This window comes from Pelobates fuscus, chromosome 3 (genome assembly GCF_036172605.1).
Source record: "Pelobates fuscus isolate aPelFus1 chromosome 3, aPelFus1.pri, whole genome shotgun sequence".
NCBI classification, from domain to species: Eukaryota; Metazoa; Chordata; class Amphibia; order Anura; family Pelobatidae; genus Pelobates; species Pelobates fuscus.
The window spans coordinates 326,477,367-326,502,706 of NC_086319.1; the positions used below are offsets into that span (position 1 = coordinate 326,477,367).

The following is a 25,340-nucleotide window of genomic DNA, read 5'->3' on the forward strand; positions in this document are numbered from 1 at the left end:
GGGCCGCTCTGATTGAAAAATGCCCGGGCCTAATTTTTTTCCCAGTCCGGCCCTGCTTCCAGCCATTACTAAGGGGATTATGTTCTTTAATGGCAGTATTTAAATAATTGGAACACTAAAGGTGTCCTGCAATCTGGTGGCAAGACCATGGAATTCCTGATGATTGCATTATCTGTGCATGTATCTCTGCTGCCTTTGTGTCATGAACTTGAGCTGGCTGGATCTCACAGCTCTCATACTACTCATGAATAAAAGATGAACAAAAGGATAGAAGGATTGTTATGTACCTACATATATATCTATATATTTATATATATAGATATATATATGTATACATACCAATGGAGTTGTGGTGGGGAAAAAAGTGTGGATGAAAACCCCTTTCAGCTGAAGTAAGTGGATAGTTAATACTATGCTAAACACAAATACACACACCAGTCAAGCCATAAGACTTGCTTTTCCCACAGAAATCTCACTGTAACAGAGCTCTCACTACTGCAAGGGATTCTGGGTAGGCATATGCAAATGTTTTCAACAAAGAATCACAATTTTGCCTCATAATCCCACTTTAAACATGGATTCCTTGGAGTATGTGTCTGCTGTATACAACAGCTTTGAAACACAACTCAGGAAGAGGAGCAAAGCCAGTGAACCACTCACGGACAGCTGTTTTGTTGTTAACCCCTTAAGGACTATATGTCTGTTCAACCGTAATTCACCTCTTTCATATTAAGTGCACCCACACTTATTATAAATCATTTTATTCAGGAGAAATATGACTTTCATTTAACATCAAAGATTTAGCTATGAAACATAATTTAATATGAATAAAATATAAACAAAATTGAGAAATTAAGAAAACATTTTTTTTTTAAGTTGTGCATGGAATTTTATCTGAGAATGTCATAATACTGTTTGCTTTTACTGCAATAAAATACACATATTTGTATTCAGCGATGTCTCCTGTGTAAAACAGTACCCCCTATGTAATTGTTTTATGGTGTTGTACAGGGTCAAATATAGCAGGTTACATTTTCCAGTTTTTTGCACATTGAAATTCGCCAGATTGGTTATGTTGCCTTTGAGACCGTATGGTACCCAAGGAATGAGAATTACCCCCATGATGGCATTCCATTTGCAATAGTAGACAACCCAAGGTATTGCAAATGGGGTATGTCCAGTCTTTTTTAGTAGCCACTTAGTCAGAAACACAAAGCACACCAGCCGTCCTTAAGGGGTTAATGCAACTCATCACCTTAAAGTCAGAAACACAAAGCACACCAGCCGTCCTTAAGGGGTTAATGCAACTCATCACCTTAAGATTGGTTACTGAGTTGTGTTTCAAAGCTGTTGTATACAGCAGATTATATATATATATATATACATATAAACACACGCACGTGCGATTCTTAGGATATATATTTACAGTGAAATATCTTTTAGGAAATAGGAGGTGTGAACAGTTATGTATTTATATATGTTTGTTTGCTGTTTGTGAATATTCTGGATCTGGAAGTTTAGGTTTGGGTATTCTGGGTTGAAAACTGCAAACAGTGAACTCAAGCTAGGGTGGGAAAATCTGAGACTGTACATGTGTGTTTTCTTCTAGATCTACTGTGCTGATCTTTCTGTGTACCTTCATCCTGATGGCTCAGGTAGAGACCCTCTTCCCAAATAACTATTTCAGGGTTATTCTCCAAAGTAGGAATTGTCAGGGATTCAAAGTGCATTTTAAATTTAAACCAAAATGGCTCTATTTCAGCTATTTTGTCCTTAATAGAGCTTCTTTGTGTAGACAGGATGACTGGTGCAAGCCATTGACTCTACAATGCCATTGTGTCACTTAAAGGAGGAGTGGCTGTGCATGTATTCCATTTTGATAACTATCTACTACTTTACAAGGGAAGAGTCCATACTATAGGCAAGAGTTAAGAGCTTCGGCCTGGACTGCAGATTACCTACTGAAGCATTCCAGAGAGGGAACGTCCTGATAAGAGTTCAGTTATGTCATCATGCCGGGGGGGATGTTGGGGGGTTCCTTCTTTTTAGCAAACTTCGTTTTAGAACCATTTTCTTTTGGTGTCAAAAATACAAATAGATGCAGGTTTTTTTTTAAACTAAAGTAAAGACTGTCAGGAATTCAAAGTGAATTTCATATTTATCAGAGGGGAGAGTGAGAAGTTCTAAATATCAGAGGAGGGAGTTGTGTTTAGGTAGGTTGTGTTATTACACAGTGTTCTTCACTAAAGTAATTATTCAAAGTAAATTTCAAATTTACAGTTAAAATAGCTAAACTGGAAAAATCTCTAACTCCGCTATTTGGCAACTTTGGATTTAAATTTGAAATTCACTTTGAATTCTCACTTTAGTTAGTGTATTGAATGAAGATGTATTGGTCATCCACACAATTTATAGGTTAGATGTTCTCTACAAGGCCATTAGGGGGAGATAGAGATTATATTTTGGGGGCTCGTCTACCTGGAGAGCATACTCTAGCTAGCACACTACATGACAGTGTGAGGATTGACACTATTGTTATCAGGGGTGGGGGGTTACATCCTTCTGGAGGAATAGAGCCCATATATTGGTCAGGAAATAAGGAAATCCATTGAGGAGGGGAGAACATGTAACTCCACTCTTAGTAGTTGTTTTGGGGACCCCCATATTAGTTACTGGCCCATTTCAGGGTGTGAGGAAACAAGAGGTAATATTGCACCTTTCTCATATTAACAGGAAGGGAACACTCACACAGTTTTATACAAATAGCCAGTCTGTGTCACACGTACAACTTACCTAAGGGAAGTTCATTTTAATGTTAAAAAAGAAAAAGAAAACCCACACCAAATTCTGAAGTAATTTAATTCACATAGTTGATTTTTTATTTTTGTTTTACCACTTAGTTAATATTATGATATATAAACAAATAACCCATATACACAGTCACACAGGAGCTCAGCTGCACCCCTGCTCTCCCAGTCTCCCTAATTAGCTACACCTAGAGGGAGTGAGGCACAGACCGAGCTGCAGGCGTGGGCAGGCAGAGCAATCCCTGGCCGGCCCTCCTCCATGTGGGAGGCTGCTGCTGCTGTTACTGCTGGAAGCAGGTGGGATCCGCTCCGTGCTTCTGGCGGCTGTAAGTCCGGGGATCACTTCCCACACACTCCGGCAGGGATCGCAGGGGAGATCGGAGACCCCTTCCTTCCCAGACACAAGTGAAGATCCCACTAACCCTGAGGGCTATGGCAGCAGTGCAGGACTAGATCCCAGGGTATTAAAGCCTCTCACGCCTCCGAGATCTCTCCTTATATACAGCCTACCATGAGGACTTAAATAGCAGCTGATGAGAGAGCCCACAGACGCACGCATGAAGTCCTGATCCACCCCACTGAGGGAGAACACCCCACGCCGCTAGCTTGTACTACGCTACTGAGACGGCGCAGACATGGGGTAAGTAACACTTATCTTCTGATCAGACCCCCTCAAGTGTATTCTCTTCTAACGTATTAACCCAGTGTTTGAACATCACTGTAAATAAACTAAGCCTCAACGTTCTTCTATGGAACGCAATGGGTTACATTGAACATTCCATTCACAGTCCCCGATCAGAGACACACACACACACACACTCTATGGAGCCAGGAGAAGTTTTCCAGCTGATGCACACTTTCAGCTATACCCTGCCAGACATCGAGTGCCAGGCAACTTGGGCAGAGGACAGGATGCTTTGATGCTGGACTAGTCAATGCTAGAGGGTCAAGTACTGTATTCGTTTTGCAAACCTTGCCATGGACTTGCACGAGTTGTAATCTCCCCTATACACTCACCCCAATGAAGGTCTCCCTAATAGTCTCCTTTTGTGGTTCTATCACATTACTCTGCATGTTTTATTCATATTACCGATCACCCACCCAGATAATTGGTATCTTATTCCAGCTAATAGACTTCACCAGTAGAACAGTGATGACATACACCGGAGGAGTGTGTGTTGGACTACATGAAAAAACTGGAATTTATTATTCTTTTAGAAATGCTAATCCAATGGATAACTTAATATTTGAAGTGCTGTTTTGGTATCGTTGTTTTGTGGGAGTTGCTCAGTCAGTTGAATTAATCTATTCTTGCTCCATGTTAGTACATTTCTAGTATAATTTAAAATTTTTGTTTCCCAATATTCTGGCCACACATTTATCTACCATCCACACTATTCTTCCTCAATTCAAATGTTTTCTGTGGAATGTAGAATATTTATTAGATGGAAAACGCTCAGTATTCTTATTTTATTAAATATCCTCTATAGTAATAACAGACGAATCACCCCAAAGTTGGTACTGTAATATCTGATTGTTTCTGATCAAGCTGTAAGGAGAGCCTAAGTCATCCCATACTAAATGCCCTTTCCGGAGATAAGTTGGGGCATCCATACTAGTATCTAAGTTTATCAGGTGCCAAATATTAGTTTATTGGGTTAGAATGTAAAAGGATTAATTGGATCAACCCATTCCATCTAACTGCCAAATGGTACCCACTCAGAAACTGAAATTGGCATATGCACATCCAATGTTATTACTTAAGATAACATGTTCATTTTATTTTTTTTTTAATCAATGTGTTCAAGAAAACACAATAACAAATGGATTATATTTTGGAAGGCCATAGAGGCGTTCCCTTATGTCTGCAGCTCTCTCTCAGGCTGAGGATGATGGGAAATATTGTCCATGAGAACTGGTTGCCTGTTGTTTAAGTCATACTCCCCAATACCCTACTTTTATTATATGAAGTGGGATTTAAAGTGATTTAATTTGCTCCATGTGAAATATTAACTGTATAAACAAACACTTGGGTGGTACAAATTGAAATCATGTAGCACATAGTTTTGCAAAAGGTATCCACGTTTTTAGAAAGACATGACAAGGGAGTCAAGATCCAATATAATCCCTACTCCATGACCACACCTCCGCTTTCATGTTGCAAGCCTTTCATTAGTGAAAGTGTCAGATGGGCTTTGCATTACTTGGGACCATCCTACCTTCTGTTCTTCTTTAGTCTTTAGTTACATTTCTCGGTGTGTTACAAAGAAATAGTATCAAAAATAAAAAGAACAAATAAAGATACATCCCTTGCATATATCCCTTGGCACACTGCTTAACTGGGCTGTTTGCAGTGGCAGGCAGCAACCTCCCACACCAGGATGAGACGCTCCAGTCAGGATTGTTTCATTTTATTTTGCGGGGACTTTTATTCCCCTATAAACTCTTCTGGCAGGAGTTTATGGGATAAGTAGTTTATCCGCAAATAGGAGTTCCAGGCGATGTTTTATTGTTGGCAGAGCTACTGGCCAAACATGTGATGTATGTGGCTTTGCCCTCCCCATGGAGTAGAAAATCTTCAATATTGTGCATGCTGTGTGTACATGTCACATGCTCAAGAGGTACGTTTTTGTAGACCTATCAGATCGAAGTGTTCATGTTACCTGATTTACCCCCCGGTAGACTATCAGCCCCTCTCAGACATCAGTAGGCTCAGGGTTCTCTAAACGTTATGCACCTTGCAGTAATAATAGTGCTCAGACTTGCTCTTTAAGTCTCCTCTGAGTGACATTTCTTTTCAATAAGAATATTTTCCTCCACTTTGATAAAATCCCTCTCCCGAGAAGAACATTTTTAGATTTGTTTAGTTTCAACGGATCACCTTTTTCACAGTGAATATTTGCTTTATATTCACTTGTGATTCAAATTAATAAAGGAGCTTGAATATATTGGGAAAATCCTTATGGTGGGACCCATGTCTCACAGACTGACCATGCCATTGTCTAGATCAGTGGATTCCAAACCAGTCCTCAAGGCACGCCTACCAGTCCAGGATTTAGGGATTACCAAGTTGTTAAGGTCTTTTTATTTTTGTTTCATTTTTGTTTTTGTTTCCTTTCCTTCTTTATAAAAACACCTTAGACACAAAAGGGTAATCCCTAAATCTTGGACTGGTAGGCCTGCCTTAAGGACTGGTTTGGAAACAACTGGTCTAAATTCTAGTAAAAGAGAAAAAGCCAGGGCACACCAGGCCGTCTTTATTATACAAGGTACAGCAATGTTTCAGTTCCCGTATTGAGCCTTTATTTAGCCTATTATTGTATAGCTATGTGTCAGATATAGTATTAACATGACAATTTTCTGCTTGGTGTCGACTCCGATTTTGGAGTCTGTCTATGCACCTGGTCCCTCTCACCAAGTAAGCAGTTTTATCATTTAATTAATCAATTGTTTATTATATGTACTTTTACGTGTGTGTGTGTGTGTGTGTGTGTGTTTATATATGTGCATACACACACTAGTAAAAGTACATATATAATATAAACAATTGATTAATGTAACGGAGCTCCAGTACTCCAACCGAGTACCTCTGTTGATGGATGCTCCTAGTACTTCCCGAGGGCTTCTCCAGACACTTCTCCAGACACCATAAGCACTGTAGATGGAACCTCTCTTCCTGCAGAGAGCGAAGCTGGAACAAGCTCTTAAAAGAGCTTAGTGATTATAGCTAGGGGAGTATGTAGAGTATAGCAATCCCCCAGTGTAGATACAGCCGTATCCCCCAATCATGAGACGAGGCTCTATGTTGAGGGTGAAAACAGGAACAGACAGAGCTGTGGTATTATTGTTTCTTATATACACATTTTTACACAATGTTACCACCCACATGGTTTTGTAGAACAGCCAATCAAACACGTATAATACAGTTAAACTTCCATTCATTCCCACAAAATCCTCCCCTCTGCCTTTGATATAATTACTGTACACAATGGGTTAATGTAATTATCACAGGCAGGAAAAATATACTTTTTACACATTTACTATAACTTTTAAAAGTATACATCCAATTTCCATAAAAATATGGAGCATGCTTCAAATACAAACATACTCAAAATTCAGGCAATTCCCTCCAGGGGTTAAAAAGTTAGTCAGGAGTCCTTTTGAGACCGACCGCAAGCATACTTTCCTGCCCGAAACGGTTCCATAGATTTGGGCTGTGCGGTCGGTCAATTTTATGCAGAAAAATAACTAAGTCCCATTCGAATGCATGAACGGGGCACCATTCGTGCAAATGGCCAAGTATAGCTGTGCGTTCAAATAGCCAAACGGGACTTCGTTTTCAGCCGAAGCGTCGAAGTGGAGGAGAAGGTAAGGGTCAGCGGTGTTCTTGCAAATGTGTAGCCGATTTCAGTTACATGGATTTGGCTGCACACACCGCTAACCGCTTTCGACTGAATAAAGATGGCCGCCGCCACGTGTTCGTCTATACGAACGGCGACCACCCAGCGGTCGGCGATTAACCTACAGCAACCCCTCAGCCTAGGAGGTAAATTAGCTGCACACTTCCACTTCTGTGTGGTCCGCCTGTGTAATACTTGGTTCAGTAAGCCCCATTTACCGAACCAAGTGGGAAGAAGCCATGAATAAAGTATTTTAAGGGTCTGGGGACACCTTCTTAAAGGCGCACTGTTCACAAAATCACAATGTGCCCACAGACTGTTTGTTTTTAAAGGGCCATACACCCCAGGGCCATAATCACAGGGCAAGAGGCTGGCAAGCAGGCCTCTCCAGGACCAATATCTATAAAGGCTCAATACAGAAGCTGAAATATTGCTGTACCTTATTCCTATAATAAAGTCTGCCTGGTGTGCCCTGGCTTGTTCTCTTTTACTAATATACTTTGGGGATTGGCCTTCCCTGCCTGGTGCACCCTCATGGGAATCAACTTTGTTTACATGGGCACCGTCCTGTTGGTTTGCTAAATTGTATCAATTCTGTCTGATTGCCATTATAAACATTATCATAGCCAAAACTGAACATGTTCATTGGCTGTCTTGTGGTATGTGCAATGAGGGGCTTTCCATGAGTGTGGGTTATCATGACACTGCCATGTAAAAAGGGCTGTGTTGTATTGTGGCGCCATAGGATGTCCTCATTTTGTTGACTTCTCATGCTAATTAATAAAAATAACCATTGTTTAACCATTAAAAGTACATTTTGATTTCAATAGATTTCTGGTATGTCCTGAGGTCTTGCTGTTATTAGCCAAGTTAATGGAGGTTATTTTATTAATTTCGGAGGAATGATACTGTAGCGGTACTTACCTTATCCGGGGGCCGGCCGCGGTCCTCTCTTCAAGCCGCGCGCGGTCCTGCGGCTGCACGAGCCGCGCGCGGCTCATCCGACTGCTCAAACAGGAAGGCGGGCAGTGACCGCGAGAAGCGGTCACGTGTCCCGCCTGCAGCTAAGAGCGCGCCGCGAATCTCGGGCGCGCTCTTAAAGAGACAGTGGGAGCCTAAATTGCAAAAAGGCTCCCATTGGCTCCTGTCATGCCAATCACCCCATACACTTACCTGTTGGGGGAGTGGAAGTGACAGGAGCCAATCACATTAGTTTGAAGGCTACTTATACTTACCCTTTTCCCTTAGTTCCTTGCCCTATCGTGGTTTCTGCTACAGTTCCCTTTAGTGCTTGTTGTATTCAGTTGTGTTTCTCCGTACTTGACCTTGGCTTTGTATTCTGACTTCGTTTTCGCTTTATCCTTGTCTGTACTGTTTGCCGGCTTGCTGATTCCTGTGTACCAGACCCCGGCTAGTTCTCGTTTACGCTGTCTCTTTGTGCCCTTGACCTCGGATCGCTCCTGACTCTGTACTTCTCCTTTACGTCGAGTCCGGCCACTCTAAGGTCCGGTAGACGTATCTCTCCTCTGTGCTGTCTTCTGTTTTGCTGGATCCTGCGTGTAGGGGTATATACTCGTTACAGATAGGCTGAGATGACCATGCTGGGAATTAAACCTGTGACTCTAAGGCACTGAACTATAGTTCATCTGCATCAAGGAATTCTATAGTGTTAGGAATCTAATGCGGAAACCTAACGCGCATGCACGGTGAGAACTAAGAGCATATTAGGCTTTTCCTATGGGAATTTTACTGAAGCTGGATGTCCTCATGTGTGAGGACGTCTAGCATCAATTAGGGGACCTGTAGTCCGGTAAACTCCCGGAAGCGTCTCTAGTGGACAGACACTAGAGACTGTCTTAGTACTGCAATGCAAACATTGTGTTATACTTTGCAGGACTACGTGGAACAGGGACAGTCCATCCAGACCACTGTCCCTTTTAAGCACCATTTTCAATGTCCATATTAATTAAATACCTCAGTGACCACATTTTATGGATTTGTTGTTATCCAGTACTTCTCTGAGTGTTTCCATGGTCAATGGGATATTTTATAATCTATTTAGGTGAGCGTTTAAGGGAATGACCTGGAATTTGCTTGGTAGTTGCTACTGACCAGGACCATCAAGGGGTCAGAAGTGTGAATAGCTTTAGACATCTGTTTAAAACTTGTAAAGCCTTCTTTCAGACCAGAACTAATACCTTCACGCCTTTTATCATGTTATCTAACCTCTCCACATCCTTCAAAAACGATATCATACCTTAACTTTGTGTTTCAATGAATTTACGTACTTTTTTTTACGTACTTTTTTTCTCTGAAACCTGGTAATTGATTTTTAAATAGTAGTGTTGCTATTTTACCTTGTGACTATTCTGCCTCATGGCTTTTTGCAAATTATATTTAGTTATTCACTTGGCTGTCCTGAGCTCACCTCTGTTCAGCACACTCCATTCTCTGAAGCTGCCAGGCCTTATCGTCGTTCCTCAGCAGGTCAAAATAAATTAATGGCAATTAATACAATAATGGAGATAAATAATCATACAGATCAAGCCAAGGTGGCTTTTCCTGTTAAGGTATAAAGTATATGAAAAGAGGATTTCTGACAGGAGTGCTAAAATGTGTCATCAGTGTTTACTCCTAGAGTATGGAAGACACGCATAATGATGACTTAAAGGAACTCTGTAGCGTTAGGGGACCGGACACCCGCTGCCAGGGTTATGAAGGTGATTTTATTTACAATTTTCTTCCTCCTCAAGATCGATGGTCTCCGCCAATCCAATACTTTTCCATAGGAAAGCATTGGGGCGGCTGGTGCGCATGCGTGGCAAAATACTGACTGCGCCAATCAGATGGTCTCTATGAGACCATCTTATTGAAACAGTAAAGTCTTATCCACTCTTTCGGCAGAAGCACCTTTGGGGGGGGAGGAGGGGGGGCTATTGGTCCTGGGGATGTGTGTGTTCAGCAGCAGGCACAGTCAAAATGTCTCACCAGTGAGTGCATGAATGATATAGCTGCAGAATTGTTGCATGTAATAATGCACAAAGTAATTGACTGAACAGTGAATGTGCTGGTTAAATGCATATACTCTCTGCTCCAGCCACTGGACCTCAAGGAATCCGTATGCATATTGCTAGGTGTTGGAGGTGAGTTAAAAGTCAAGGTAATCTGTCAATGCAAATGGGGAGGATACTTGGCATGGGCAAGTAATGTGAAAGTAATAATGGAGGCTGAATGTCCTATTATGAAGTGATGTAAACTTGGGGGGGATAATGGCTGTAAATGGAGGAGTGTGTGTATATGTATTAAAAACAGAAATTATATATAAAATGTATTAATCATTTTATTTTAATAAATTAAGCTTTCCTCAAAGGTGCAAAAAGAGAAAAACATTTTAACTTTTTATTTCAACCTTTCAACCCCCTACCCATACATCACTTATACAATACTAAAAATGACTGTAAGGTTACTCCCACCCCCCCCCCCCTTTCTTTTTGAGGATTTTAGGGGGAAAAAAAAACCCCTTTTCCCAAATAAGTAAGCAGAAATACACAATATACTGTGCATTTGGCATTGTACAGACACACACTCAAGATATAACCCCCTAAAACCATTAAAGAAAGGGACATCTAGTCAGGAAGAGTGATTCAGGGGCTATACTGGGTGATATAATTTCTAAGTATAATGTAATGTCAATGTAAATGTGTTTTTTGGGGGTTTTTTTTTCTGTTTTGTTTTTTAATGTAAATTTAAATAACTTGCAGACAGTTGTTTTTATGCTGTTTTCCTTAACATAAAAGGTTTCCGAGACAGGAGCAATTTAAGGTATGATGACATACGGCCCAGACAATGACAACCTCGTTGCTATGTGTCACTGGTACATTCCTCTGTCATTATAAACCTATCTGACATCTGTTAACTAAGTGTAAATCAAAAGGTAATAACTTGCGTCAGGAATTTACCAATTTTGAAACTGTTAAAGGAATACTGGCGGGTTAATGTACTTGCACGCACGCACGCACGTTTTTATATTCACCTTTCTCATTTATTAATTACCTTGATTTATTCAGTGATGAAGGATAAGGGGGTGAAATCTCAAGTGAAGATTCTATGCCATTTATGGAGCCTTGTGATCAAGCATTATTAGAATAAAAAAAAAAACATATTTTCACTTTTCATTAAATATACTATACGGTGTTTTACCATACTTGTTTAAGTTCTATTTCAAATCTTGTCGTTCTTTAATTTGCCATTCATGTTACATGTAAAAGTCACGTCATGTTATATTTTGAAAGAACACTCCTGGCACACTGAACCCAACAGAGGTATGTAATGGATTATGCCACATTTTTCTCCACACGTAAATTGATTTGTATTTATGTATTCTACAAATATACACCTTTGTAGCTTTCTGCAGCGTAAACCTGTCCTCTCAGCCATGCCCCCACTTTTAACAAAGCAACTGCTTTATTAGACATACTCTTGTCTTGAGTATGTGCTCGGCTCAGTCAATGAAAGAGCATTCAAAAAAACCTCCCTTGACCCTAATTCACCTGTGCTTCCCCTAGCACCAAAACTACTGGAAAAACTAGTTTGCACCTGTTTAACCCACTTTCTGCCTTCCTGCTCCCTGCTTTATTCCCTGCAATCTGGCTTGCATCCCCAACACTCGACTGAAACTGCCCTCACCAAAGTTACTAGCGACCTTCTTTCTGGTAACAATAATGGCCACTACTCTATACTTATCTTACTTGACCTCTCAGCTGCCTTCATCACAGTTGACCACCCCCCTCCTTCTACAGACTCTCAGTTCTCGTGGTCTCTGTGACACAGCATTCTCTTGGTTCCACTATTATCTCTAGCAGGTCCTTTTCTGTGTCACTTGCTTGTAACTCCTCCTCTTCAATGCTCTTGTCAATTTCTGTACCATAAGGCTTTATCTAGGGTCCTCTACACTTTCCATTTATACTTTTTTTTGTTTTGTTTTTGGAAGCTTATCAATCCTACAGATTCAAATATCCCCTTTATGCTGAGGACACTCAGATCTACCTCTCCATCTCCTCTTCCTATGTCCTTTCTTATATCAGTGGCTACTTATCTGGCATTTGTTCCTGGATGGCCACCCGCCACCTAAAGATCAATATGTCCAAGACTGAGCTCCTTCTAATTCCCCCCTCTTAGTCTACTATGATGATTGATTTTTTTTTTTATTATCTCTGGTGGCCTCACTATCTCCCTGTCACCTCACGTCCGCTGCCTTGGAGTTGCACTTAACTTCAAGCTTTCCTTTATGCCTCTACACCCTTGTCCAAATTATTATGCAAATGATATTTTTTTCATTTACCTAAATAATTGATGTAAATAAGTCAGCATAATTGTCATGTTATCAACTATTAAGAGTACAATTCAAATTTTATTGAACACACCTCCTAATGATAACAGTATTTTTTTTAAACATAAACTTACAATGCACTGTTTCAAATTATTACGCACAGTAAGTTTCAAAACACTTTATAGGTTGTAAAGAACTGAAAATTGTCATTTGTTGTGTTTGCAGCATATTTACTGAAAGAAGTTATTTCAATCAAACTTATAACAACATTTTAACTTTTTAAACATTTTAACAGGTCACGTTACATTTTAACATAGGACCCCTTATTTGATAGCAGCTTCACAAGTCTTGCATCCATTGAACTTGTGAGTTTTTGGACAGTTTCTGCTTGAATTTGTTTGCAAGATGTCCGAATAGCCTCCCAGAGCTGCTGTTTGGATGTAAACTGCCTCCCACCCTCATAGATCTTTTGCTTGAGGATGCTCCAAAGGTTCTCAATAGGATTGAGGTCAGGGGAGGATGGAGGCCACACCACGACTTTCTCTCCTTTTATCCCCAAGGCAGCCATTGATGCAGAGGTATTTTTTGCAGCATGAGATGGTGCATTGTCATGCATGAAGATGATTTTATTATGGAAAGCATAGTTCTTCCTTCTGTACCAGGGAAGAAAGTGTTCAGTCAGAAACTCCACATACTTTGCAGAGGTCATCTTTACACCTTCGGGGACCCTTAAGGAGCCGACCAGCTCTCTTCCCATGATTCCGGCTCAAAACATGACTCCACCACCGCCTTGCTGACGTTGCAGCCTGGTTAGAACAGGGTGGCCGTCCACCAACCATCCACTACTACTTCCATCTGGACCATCCAGGGTTGCACGGCACTCATCACTGAACAGGACTGTTTTAAAATTAGTCTTCATGTATTTTTCTGCTTGTAAGCATTGGTTAGTGGTGGCCAAATAGAAGGTTTATGCAAGACTCTGGAGGTATCTACACCTTGATTCAAATATCTGTTTGCTGCTATGTAATGGTATTTTAGCAGTTGCTCTCTTGATTCGATGCATGGATCTGGCAGAAATCTTACTCAATGTGCCTTTATCTGCACAAACCCGTCTGTGATCTGAATCAGCCACAAATCTCTTAATAGTGCGATGATCACGCTTAAGTTTTCATGAAATATCTGCATGAAATTGGTGCTCTTCTTAATAATGTGGAACACCCTCCTTTAGTAGTTTTTTCCTTAAAGGGCAATCTAATTATCACAGGTACAATGGATGTAGGTAGTAGGATCAGGGAGCAGCGCCTGTGAAGGAATTCCCACACTCAGAGCGATATGGAGGAGGGAAGGAAAAAGACACGGATATAGTGTAGTATATTGCGATCTTAAGTGATGGTAAATGAAGGGAAAGGAATTGCACTTACAATTTTCTGGAGCCTATACTCAGCTCCAGATATGTGCGCCTGGACGGTACAATCCCCGCCTATGGATATGTTAAATAGAATTTGCATAATAATTTGGAACAGGGTGTATATCCAACTGGTTTCTTCATCCTGCTGCAACTATACTCAATATGTCCAACATTCATCCTTTTCTGACATGACTTAGCAACCCATTCACTACCATGTTATTTCTCGTCTTGGCTACTACAACTACCTGGCCTTCCTCTCCTCTCTTCATCCTGAATTCCCATGCCAGGCTTATCCTCCTTACCATCCGTTCTGTATCTTCTGCACCTCTTTCATCTTCCCTGGCTTCCCATTCACAGTTGAATTAAGTTCAAGATTATCACTCTGAACTATCCTTACCAGCACTACTCCCCGCTACCAGTCCTTAAAAATCAACAACTATACTCCAGCCTGCCCATAAGATCTAACAATGACCTGCTCCTTGCATCTTCTATTCCCATGCTAGACTGCGGCACCAACACTCTGTTGCACACTTCCCTACACTGTCAGACACTCCCCTAGTCTATCTTCCTTTAAGCTCTCCCTAAAGATATTATTGTTCATGGGGAAACTACCACTCAACTAGATAACTAATGCATTCCACTTACCCAATAAATGCCATCATCTCATTCTGTATTAACCTAATTCTAAACCTTGCTGTTCCCACATCCCCCTGTCCTTCCAGGTTGTAAGTACCCATGGTAATAGGGCCCTCATCTCTTCTGTTGTTTGTTTTTGAAATGTTGGTATTGTCTTCAATGTATTGTGCTGTGTCCATTTTTACTTGTACCCATGGAAAGCGCTGTGGAATGTTATGGCACTTTTTAAATTAAGTATAATAATAATTAAATAAAAGTGAGTTGAGCTGTTGATTAATTTCACCCCAGTGCAATTACCTGGCTCTCACTGATGTCCTACTCACTGAGAAACATTGTGTATCTATTTTTGTTAAACGCAAGGCGAGGCGAGTCAAGGCTGCTCATACACCAGGCACTGCTTTAGTGCTAATTTATGTGTTTAAAATGCCCTGATTTTTAATTCTAAACACACCAGAAGCATGGTTAAATATGCACATTGGGTGACAGAGCAAGGCAGTCTGGTTATTCTGGAGGACTGAGGGAAAACCTTGGTTTATAGCTGTAGCGATTTTTTTTTTTTTTCTTTTTTTTTTTTTTTTCTTTTTTTTTTTTAATTCTCTGCATTCAGGGCCAGATTAACAGCCAATTGGGCCTGATGGTGACAATTATGATGGGCCTAATTACAGAATCTTATCAAAAGAAAATACTAAAACAGTTCTACCTCCCAAGTGACCTGTATCTGGTGGAGGTGGTGCTGGAGGGAAACTCACAGGATATAGCTATCAGAAAACGCATACCCTATGCTAATCCCTCACTTTCACCTTTCAAGTAAATCCATACCCTCTAGCAGCAGTGTCTGGTGAAGCAGGATTTCGGTGGATGGGGTAAAAGGGACAAACATGCCCAAAAAGGGGGCACGTTTGCACAAAGAAATAGATGGTTAACCTGGTGTAAATGCACATCCGGCTGCCTGCCAATCATGCAGGATGACCAACCAAGGGCATACTGTGCAGACAGCACCCTGAGCTTGGCATAAATGCATCTTATAATGCACTAGCTCTTCACTTTCTAAGCATTCGCTGGTTCACTCCTCTCCTAACCCTCTTACTAGCAGGCAGAAGCTCCTGTTATACAGTCTGGGACAGAGAAAAAGTGTATGTAGTGAGTGTAGAAGAAAGGGAACATGCGACAGTGTTAGAGAGACTGAAGCATTTGCATAGTGTGCAAAGTCAGCTTTACCTTAAACAATTTCATTGTCAGCCAGTCAACACCAGTTTTGTTCCCCTACATCCATCTTAAGTTTCCATACTTAAGCAAAAGCATGTGAAGAGAAGTTGGAAAACTCAATGGGCTTATTCAATAGGCATGGGCCTAGAGCTGCAGCTCCATTAGCCCATATGTTAATCGGGCCCTATCTGCAGGTAGATTTGATCTATATGCAGGGACATGGTAACTCAGGTAAAATAATTTAAGCCTCATTTATGTTTTTTTTGTTTTAATGGAATTTTAAAAAAAATGTTAAAATAAAAGTAAAACCATTAATAAAGTATGGTTAAGCGTTTGTTAAAAACAAACGTCTGGGGGGCGGGGCCTGACGGCTAACTGAATGGACGCACATGGCAAGTGCTCCCGGGTCGCACAAGCCAAAACCGTGATTAAAAGCATTCAAACTACGGGAACCGAGACAAAGACCCACTGGCTACAACCAGGGGAAAGCAGAGATCCAAACGGTACCAAACTTGGTATGATACAACCTACCTGTGACCTATTGCGGCCTACGACTACAGTAGGCGTTGGGGAGACGGCCGCTCTCCGGCGCTGATTGCTGATCACCGCAGGGGGGATATCCCGGTCTCAGGAGATACGCTACTATTACCCCTGATGCCTATTGAGCAACACCACGGAGCACGACCCGAGATGGCGGAGTGCCCAAACAAACCCACGTTAGAGGACCAACTGGCGACCACACAAGAGAAGCTGAACCTAATCTTTGATAGGTTCTGGGCACGACTGGCAGCGCGACAAACAGGCGCACCGAACCCAGAACTACACACGGCAAAATCAGCAAAACCTCTGACCAACCAACGTGGAACCACAAACCGCCCCAAGCCATCAAATGCCCAGACTAACCTGCGACACCACCGCAGGAGACCCCGAACCTGGAGACCACACAAGCCTGTTATCCTGCAGAAGCCCGATAAAATCAGCAGGAAGCACAGGGCAGAGAGAACCTATGGCGAGCACCGACACCTGGGGACTCAAGCAATCACAACCCCTCCAGGCGGCAAATCAATATGGCGGACCACCATGAGGCACACAGCAGGGGTACAGCCTCACTCTTCACTACGACACAGAGCCTCACACGAAACCAGCCTAGGGCAGAGCGGTCGACAGCACAACCATAGACGGGGAATTGGATGAGCGGGCAAGAAGACCCGGACTGCCTGCTGGCCAGCTCCGGTGACGACACCGGCACAGACAACCCTTGAACCTTACACACATGGCGGAAATAAGCTTACACTAACGGACACAGACTTTTGCTTGTTAATATTATCCCTAGCACTGCAACCATGCTTAGCCAGACACACTGTCTTAAGATAGGGTGCATAGAATGTCCAACTTGAAGCAAACCCGTAGCCTGTTACTATATTCCATGCCTGTACACCTAGACGAGCTCACTCACTCAGTGCATGGGGCACCCATGTCCGTAAAGACAGCCTGATTATCAAACCATAGAGACTCCCCTACCTACTGACACCTTGCATTAGCTTATCATCACTCGTTTGTCATCATAATATTATAAATGTGTAATCCTTACTATGACTAACGACAGTAACCTATAGCAACGCAGTAATCCATTATTTAAGTTCAGCATGTTTTTGTCTAGTTTAAACCTATACCTAAAAATGCGCACATAGCGCTGCCACTGTTTAGCACGTTGAAATGCACAAATACGCTGTTGTGGCGTTTGCCAATTTTTCTGTACCCACCTGCGCAATAAAAATAAAGAATTAAAAAAAAAAAGTCTGCTATCATTGGGTATTATATGTCCGCTTTTTAAATTAAAAATAAATCTAGGGTGCAAGTTCTTATGAGACGTGTTGCGTACGCTTATGTCTCCTTAAATGTTTCTTGATTTTTATTTTTTTTAAAGACAAACTGGTTCTCCAAAATGGTTACATTTCACACAGATCTGTTGTCTGACACTTTGACCTATCAAACTAGTGTAAGCATGTTCTTTACAGAATCGCTAAGAAAAGGGACTCTGATTAGAGTTCATTACTTCCAGACTGAGTTGCACAGATCTGTATTCATTAAATATTCTAGTAATGTAAGCAAATTCCTTCTCTCCAGTGTATTAAATAAAGGTAACTTACAACGTAGCAAGAGATAAGGATAGATTTATTTTACCCTTGACATGCGCATTGTCGTCTCTTTGGCCTATTCCAGTTATAACCAATTACCTCCAATAAACACAGACACCAGGATTGTTTGGCAAAAATATTCCACGGCTTTATTAATTACATAAATATATAAATTAAAATATAAAATTTAAGAGGTCATTGTCACCAACATTTGAACAGACGTTCCCCCAATTAACATAACTAATTACCCAGACAATGACCTCAAACATATTTACATAATACCATATAACAATATAACATATCATAAATAACATAACAATTAACACAGCCACCCAGGGCAACCATTTCCACTTGTAGGGGCATACCGAGACACCCCTACACTATTATCATAGCCACCAAGGGCATCCGATTTCACATTTCACAGTAGGGGCATACCGAGACACCCCTACACTATTATCATAGCCACCAAGGGCATCCGATTTCACATTTCACAGTAGGGGCATACCAAGACACCCCTACACCATCACATAGCCACCAAGGGCATCCCTTTCCACTGTAGGGGCATACCAAGACACCCCTACACCATTGACCCAGCCACCAAGGGCATCCATTTCCAGTGTAGGGGCATAACGAGACACCCCTACACCCCCAGGTTCGTAGCTACCGCCGAGCTCGAACCTACCACCAAATCTAAAGGTAAGTATTCCTCTTGACCTATCCCACTTACCAAAAACCGACCTACCCCCAATTAAACTAAACCATCCCCCGCCGCCGTGACAAAACGGGGGAGACATAAATCTTAACCATTAACCCACTAAATTAGGGAGGGTGGGCGGGACAGCTAACAGGTAAAGATTTCGAATTAAAATGGAACCCAATTTTTAAAATGGCGAATACTTATATGGCTAAGCCACTCCCCTTATTACAATTGACCAATCAAGAACACTCCTCCATAGGCCTGCCTCCTAGCTCTGTCAAGGCCCATTCCACCTAGCTTTGCTTATTCCATGGGCTTCATGACATGCGCATTGTCGTCTCTTTGGCCTATTCCAGTTATAACCAATTACCTCCAATAAACACAGACACCAGGATTGTTTGGCAAAAATATTCCACGGCTTTATTTTTTTATTTTTAATTCTTTATTTTTGTTGTGCGGGTGATTACAGAGCATTGTCATGCGCCACAACAGCGTTCGTTTACTTAAAGACACATACATAGGTTAAACAGTGGCATGATAAACTTGCACAATTTTTCTTTTTTGTAAAACATGCTAAGCTAAGCAGTTTTGTTTAAACGTTGGCAATCTATTTGATATCAGGTTAGCTCTAAAACGATTATTACCAGGCTAGGTATACAAGCTTAAACTATAAGGTTGCTAATAATAAAACAGGTTTGCCAACTGAAAGAGGAATCCTAAGGCTCTAACAGATCTGTGGTTGCTCAATTACAGGAAATAATACCACTGGTTAGGTAGCTTAATCAGTATAGACAGTCTATTAGGGTCCCCTAATAGAGTTAGTGCTGATAACCCACAGCCCCAGCATGTATGGCTTGCTAATGTACAGCGCTGACCCCTTCTGAGAAGCGACATAAGAATTTTAAGGTAAGCAATTTAAAGCGAGTGTTCTATGACATTAGCTTCATAGGGGAGACAGGACAAGGATCATAAGCTACTGGCCTATAAAACAGTCTATCTCCGACATATTTACTTGGGTCTGCTCAGCCAATACCCACAGGTGGAAGGCAATTGATCATGTGTGATTGTCCATTATGTTGTGGACGGCATGTTGTAGTACTGAGTCGGGCAGCTGCAGGAACAAGCTTCCAGCTCTCCAGTGTTGCGGCAGGTTTCCCGCCATGCAGGTAATGCTTGCCTCTTCCAGGTCGGCTCGCCGAGACACGTTGGCGGGGAGCAGTGCGCGGCCACCTCCGCGGCCCCTGTCTTCCTCTTCTCGGGTTCAGGACGCGACGGCTGTGCGCCCCCTGCATCCGGTGCTTGGGTCTCCCGCTTTGTGATGCCCCATGCTGGCCACGTTTGCCTGGACCCGCCTCGTGGTGCTGGTCCGCGGACCCGAGCAGGGGGAGTTCGCCTGGGCTTGGAGGTAAAGTGGTGAGCGTGCGTGAGCTCAGCTTCGCCCAGAACTGGGCGCACAATCGGTCGAAGGCCTGCAGGAGAGGGTCAGCATAGGTAGTTGCTTGTGGGAAGGGCTGTGTAGTCTGTGGTACAGCAGCCATCTTGGGTAGCAGGTTACAGCCTCGTGTATCACTTAGGTGTTCAGGCGACCCATAGGGGTCCACATGAATGTGCCAGTGGGGACCGGGATAACCCCCACCGGTCCAGAGGGGGGGGGACAGGGCTCAACAGCAGGGGCTCTTCAGTCTCGGGCAGAGGATCGGCCGCCTCCTCTGCCTCGAGTATGTCGGCAGGCCGCCGAAGTTTTGCCCGCCAAGAAAGCCGGCAAAGTGGTTTTCTTGTTCGGTATGGTGCTCCTTGGTATTAATGTGCAGGTTTATGCCAAAAGTTAAATGTTTGAGTCCAGGATCAGGCTATTTGGAAGCTTTGCATGAGGAGCTCCGGTATCATGCGTCCATCTTGGTCGGCCTTCAGGCCCCGCCCCTCCACGGCTTTATTAATTACATAAATATATAAATTAAAATATAAAATTTAAGAGGTCATTGTCACCAACATTTGAACAGACGTTCCCCCAATTAACATAACTAATTACCCAGACAATGACCTCAAACATATTTACATAATACCATATAACAATATAACATATCATAAATAACATAACAATTAACACAGCCACCCAGGGCAACCATTTCCACTTGTAGGGGCATACCGAGACACCCCTACACTATTATCATAGCCACCAAGGGCATCCGATTTCACATTTCACAGTAGGGGCATACCAAGACACCCCTACACCATCACATAGCCACCAAGGGCATCCCTTTCCACTGTAGGGGCATACCAAGACACCCCTACACCATTGACCCAGCCACCAAGGGCATCCATTTCCAGTGTAGGGGCATACCGAGACACCCCTACACCCCCAGGTTCGTAGCTACCGCCGAGCTCGAACCTACCACCAAATCTAAAGGTAAGTATTCCTCTTGACCTATCCCACTTACCAAAAACCGACCTACCCCCAATTAAACTAAACCATCCCCCGCCACAGCACAGAGCTTGACCCCTCAAGCCTCCTGGGCGCCCCCACCCCGAACAAACAAAGCCTGTCGCAAACCATCCTGAAAACCCAAATTAAGGAAATCCAAACCCACATCAGACAAGTGCACCCCATCCCGACGGAAGTATCCCGGTAACATATCCTCCAGCTCCCTGTGCCGCACAACTACCCCCCCAGATCTTTTAACAAAAATCGCCAACAACTTATTGAACTTGCGTCTATATCTTGCCATCGCTGCGAAATCCCTCGCATGACGCCAATGGAAACGCGGCACCGTTTCCGACCAAACCATAACCACCCCGGGGATCAAAGACCTCAACTTATCCAAATCCCTTTTAATTCCACGAACTAATTCCCTTTGCGGGACCAACCCAAAATCATTCCCCCCCGTGTGGAACAATATCAAATCGGGGACTTCCCCCTGCCCTATCCTCCGAAATAAATCCAAACACGTATCTCTCCAACCATAATCCCGAAAGCCAAACCACAACACACGTAACACCTCCAACGGAAAGCCGAGCTGCGTGCCTTGTCTCCGAACTGCAGCCCTCCGTTCAGCCCAGTAGACATATGAATGGCCTACTATCCATGCGACTCCACCTGAAAAGAAAGGAAATAACATATAACCACGGCCAACCTGAATTGTACCGCCAAAACATCCACATGATTTATAATAACAGGTCAGGTCGTACATTTGAACGGAATCTAACCGATTCCCATCTCCCAATTTTTTTAACCAGCTCGTCCCCCAAGCCTAATCTCGCCGCCTCCGTGGCAGCCCCGATCCTGAATGAGTGGGTGCCAAATTGCGAGGGATCCATGCCCACGCGCTCCAAACCCAACTTAAACACCCTAGTAAATTGGAACCTTGACAACGCCGAGCCGTCAGCATGGCGAAAAAAGGAACCCCTCCCTTCAGGGCGGACTTCCACATATCGCTGAGCACAGCCCACCGGGCAAGCCTCCACTTGAGGTATAGCAGACAGCTTAATCGTCCGACCTCTCCCAAAGACATCAGTCTTCGAGCGCCGTAGCCGAATAGCTACTTCTGCTACCCCCAATTCCACGTCCTCGAACTGAAGACCCCCTTGCTTAAGCTTACTCCCACTCACAATCTCGCTCACCCGAAAAGCCCCGAAAAAGGCCCATACAAAAACCACCTTAAATAGCAAGACCTCAAACAGCGAAAAACACAAACTTGGCAAGGCCCCCAGAAGCTGCAGAAGCACCGTGAAAGACACCGGCCGTCTACTGTCAGGGACAGACCTCCCCTTGCGATAACCTTTAACTGCCTGCCGTACAATAAACGACTTCGTCAAATCCTCCCACCCGCGGAGCTTGAAGAGAAACGCTAGGGCAGCCAAGTTTCGACCAACCACTGCCGGGGAAGCACCCCCTGCGAACAGCCGGCAAAGTAACCATAATAAAGTCTCTAAACGTACCTTTGCCGATACCATGCCCCCTGTACAGCCTACTGCTTCGTCCCACCTTTCCCATACTTTACTGTACGCTGCCCACGTGCCCGGGGCCAACGAATCCCTGATCAGTCTTCCAAGCAAGATGTCCCGAGCCGCCACATCTGATCCGGACATGGCAGACCCTCCTCCTGTGCGGTCGGGGCCTCCGCCCGAAACTTTTCCCACTGAAAGCGAGAAAGAGCATCCGCAATTACGTTTAAGAAACCCGGGACATGACGTGCACGAAATACAATGTTCAACTGCATACAGTACAACACAAACCGACGAAGCAAGCGGACCACTGGGACCGAGGACGCTGACAGGTTGTTCACCGCCTCCACAACAGCCATGCTGTCAGTGAAGAAAACCACTCTCCTATTGCGTAAAACCTGGCCCCACAACGAGAGTGCCACCACCAATGGGAACAGCTCGAGGAAAGCCAAGTTCCGAATCAGCGGGCTGACTGCCCATTTTTCAGGCCATCTTTCCGCACACCACTGACCCGCAAAGTAGGCCCCGAAGCCCACACTCCCAGATGCATCGGTAAAGAATTCCAACTCGGGCGAGTCAATACTCTTTTCCCTGAAAAAGACCTTCCCATTAAAATCCTTCAGGAAGGTCTCCCAAACCCCCAAGTCCTCCTTGATCGGAGCGGTGACTCTAATAAAATGATGGGGGGACCGCACTCCCGCCGTGGCTTTGGCTAGGAACCGGTTAAACACCCTACCCACCGGAATAATGCGACAAGCGAAATTCAACCGTCCCAACAGCGATTGAATATCTCGCAGGGTCGCCTTTCTTGCCCCCCGCAACTCTGAAATAGCGTCGCGCAGGGACTCCAACTTATCCGCTGGCAACCTACATTCACCGGCGACCGTGTCAATCTCAAGTCCTAGGAAACTAAGGCAAGTAACAGGCCCCACAGTCTTGTCGCGAGCCAGAGGTATCCCAAAAACCTGGCTAACCCATTCCAAACACCGCAACCGGAAACGGCAAGCGTCGGAGCCGGCCGGCCCCACACACAGGAAGTCATCCAAATAATGGACCACAAACTTGGTGCCCGCCTCCTTCCTCACTACCCATTCCACGAACGTACTAAATTTCTCAAAGTACGCACATGAAATGGAGCAACCCATGGGCAGACACAGATCCACAAAATAGCTGTCATCGATAAAACAACCCAATAAGTGGTGACACATTGGGTGGATGGGCAAAAGGCGAAAAGCCGCTTCTATGTCCGCCTTAGCCAACAACGCTCCGCGGCCCCGTCAATGTCATCGTTGACCGACGACCCTTTCGGGTATGACAAGTGGTGGATGAGGCGAAATTTTCCCGCCTCCTTCTTTGGCACTAGGCCTAGAGGGGAAACCCTGAGATCAGGCAGCGGAGGCACTTTATACGGCCCCGCCATCCGGCCCAGGCGAACCTCATGAAGCAATTTCTCACACACTACATCATGATGTTCGCCAACGGAGCGCAGATTACGGAAACGAGGTGCCACCACCCGCTCCCGGAAGGGAATGATAAAACCCTTCGTAAATCCCTCAAACAACAAACTGGCATCGTCTCGTTTACCGTAGCTGTTTAGCCACGGGAGCATCGCGTCTACCTTCACTGGGGACCGACCCAGCGGCAGCGGATGGTGCCGAAGCCCCTCCAGCCGAGCTAGGTGCTGCAGACTTACCCCGCTTGAAGCACTTGTTGTAACTGTGCCCCCCTCCACAACCGGAGCATTCATGCTTAAAGCGGCATGAGGCACCCCACTTACATTGGCCCTCGTTATAGAGCCAGCAAAACCCCTTCTTTTGCCCAGCCGACGCGGTGGAAGAGGCACCGGCGCCAGCCCCCCCCCCTGAAAGGGGGCCGCCTTTTGGGACATCATCAGCTTCATCCATAATGGTAGGTCCATCTGGTCCCATCTCATCCCTGGATTCGCTGATAGCCTCTGGCGAAATTGTTCATCGTACCGCCACCAGGCAAGCCCCCCATACGTGCGGTAAGATTCCCACACCCCGTCTAAGTAACAAAACAGCTGGGAACATTTTTCAGGGGCCTTTTCCCCCAGCACACTCGCCAGTATGCAAAATGCTCGCAACCAATTCCCGAAAGTTTTCGGGATTTTCCTATACCGACGCCGCTTCTCCTCCTCCTCTTTTTTAGCGTCCTTTTTATCCTCCTCCTTTAAATCCAGGTACTCATCTAAAGGGAGAAGGGAGAAGATCTCCACAAATTCACCCTTCCACAACCTTTCTTTAACCTCCATCTTAAGGTGACACCCTAGCGGACCCGCAAACGACACGTGTACGTTCTGCCGTGCTGCATCCGGAATCTCCCCCACTAGCGTGTCCCTCTCCACAGCCACTTCTGAGGCTACTGACCCCCCTAACGCTGCTGTCAACTCACCTGCCCCGCTCCCAGCCCGCTCGGGGACCGGAAGCGCCCCCGACCCCAAACCCGACGATCCTGGCAACCAAGCCCTGCTAAAAGAAGCCCCCTTATCCAGCCCTGAACTCCAAGATGTAAGGAAAGATTTTAAACCCTCTAATAAATCTCCAGAGTGTGGTGTACCGTGCAACTCACCGACCAAACCCCGAGGTGTTGCTGATCCTGGGGCTGCATCCCGAACTCCGCCATGCGATGGGCCTGGCGATGCTGCTGCGAATTCGCCGCCGTCCTTAGGCCTCCTACGGCCCGCTGACCCGACATCCCGTGACCTGTGGACAAAAGAAGCACAACTGGGGAGGCCGTCTTCAGAATCCAAATCCTCC

General features: G+C 44.2%; 1 protein-coding gene across 1 annotated transcript in view; it reads left to right on the plus strand.

Moving 5' to 3' along the window:
- Window positions 1-2,944: 2,944 nt before the first annotated feature.
- The window catches only part of HOMER2 (homer scaffold protein 2), a 176,458-nt gene continuing 154,062 nt past the window's right edge, over window positions 2,945-25,340 (plus strand). The window contains exon 1 of the mRNA XM_063445672.1: window positions 2,945-3,447. Coding sequence (XP_063301742.1) covers window positions 3,443-3,447 — 5 coding nt within the window. The 5' untranslated portion in view covers window positions 2,945-3,442. The remainder of the gene's footprint in view (window positions 3,448-25,340) is intronic.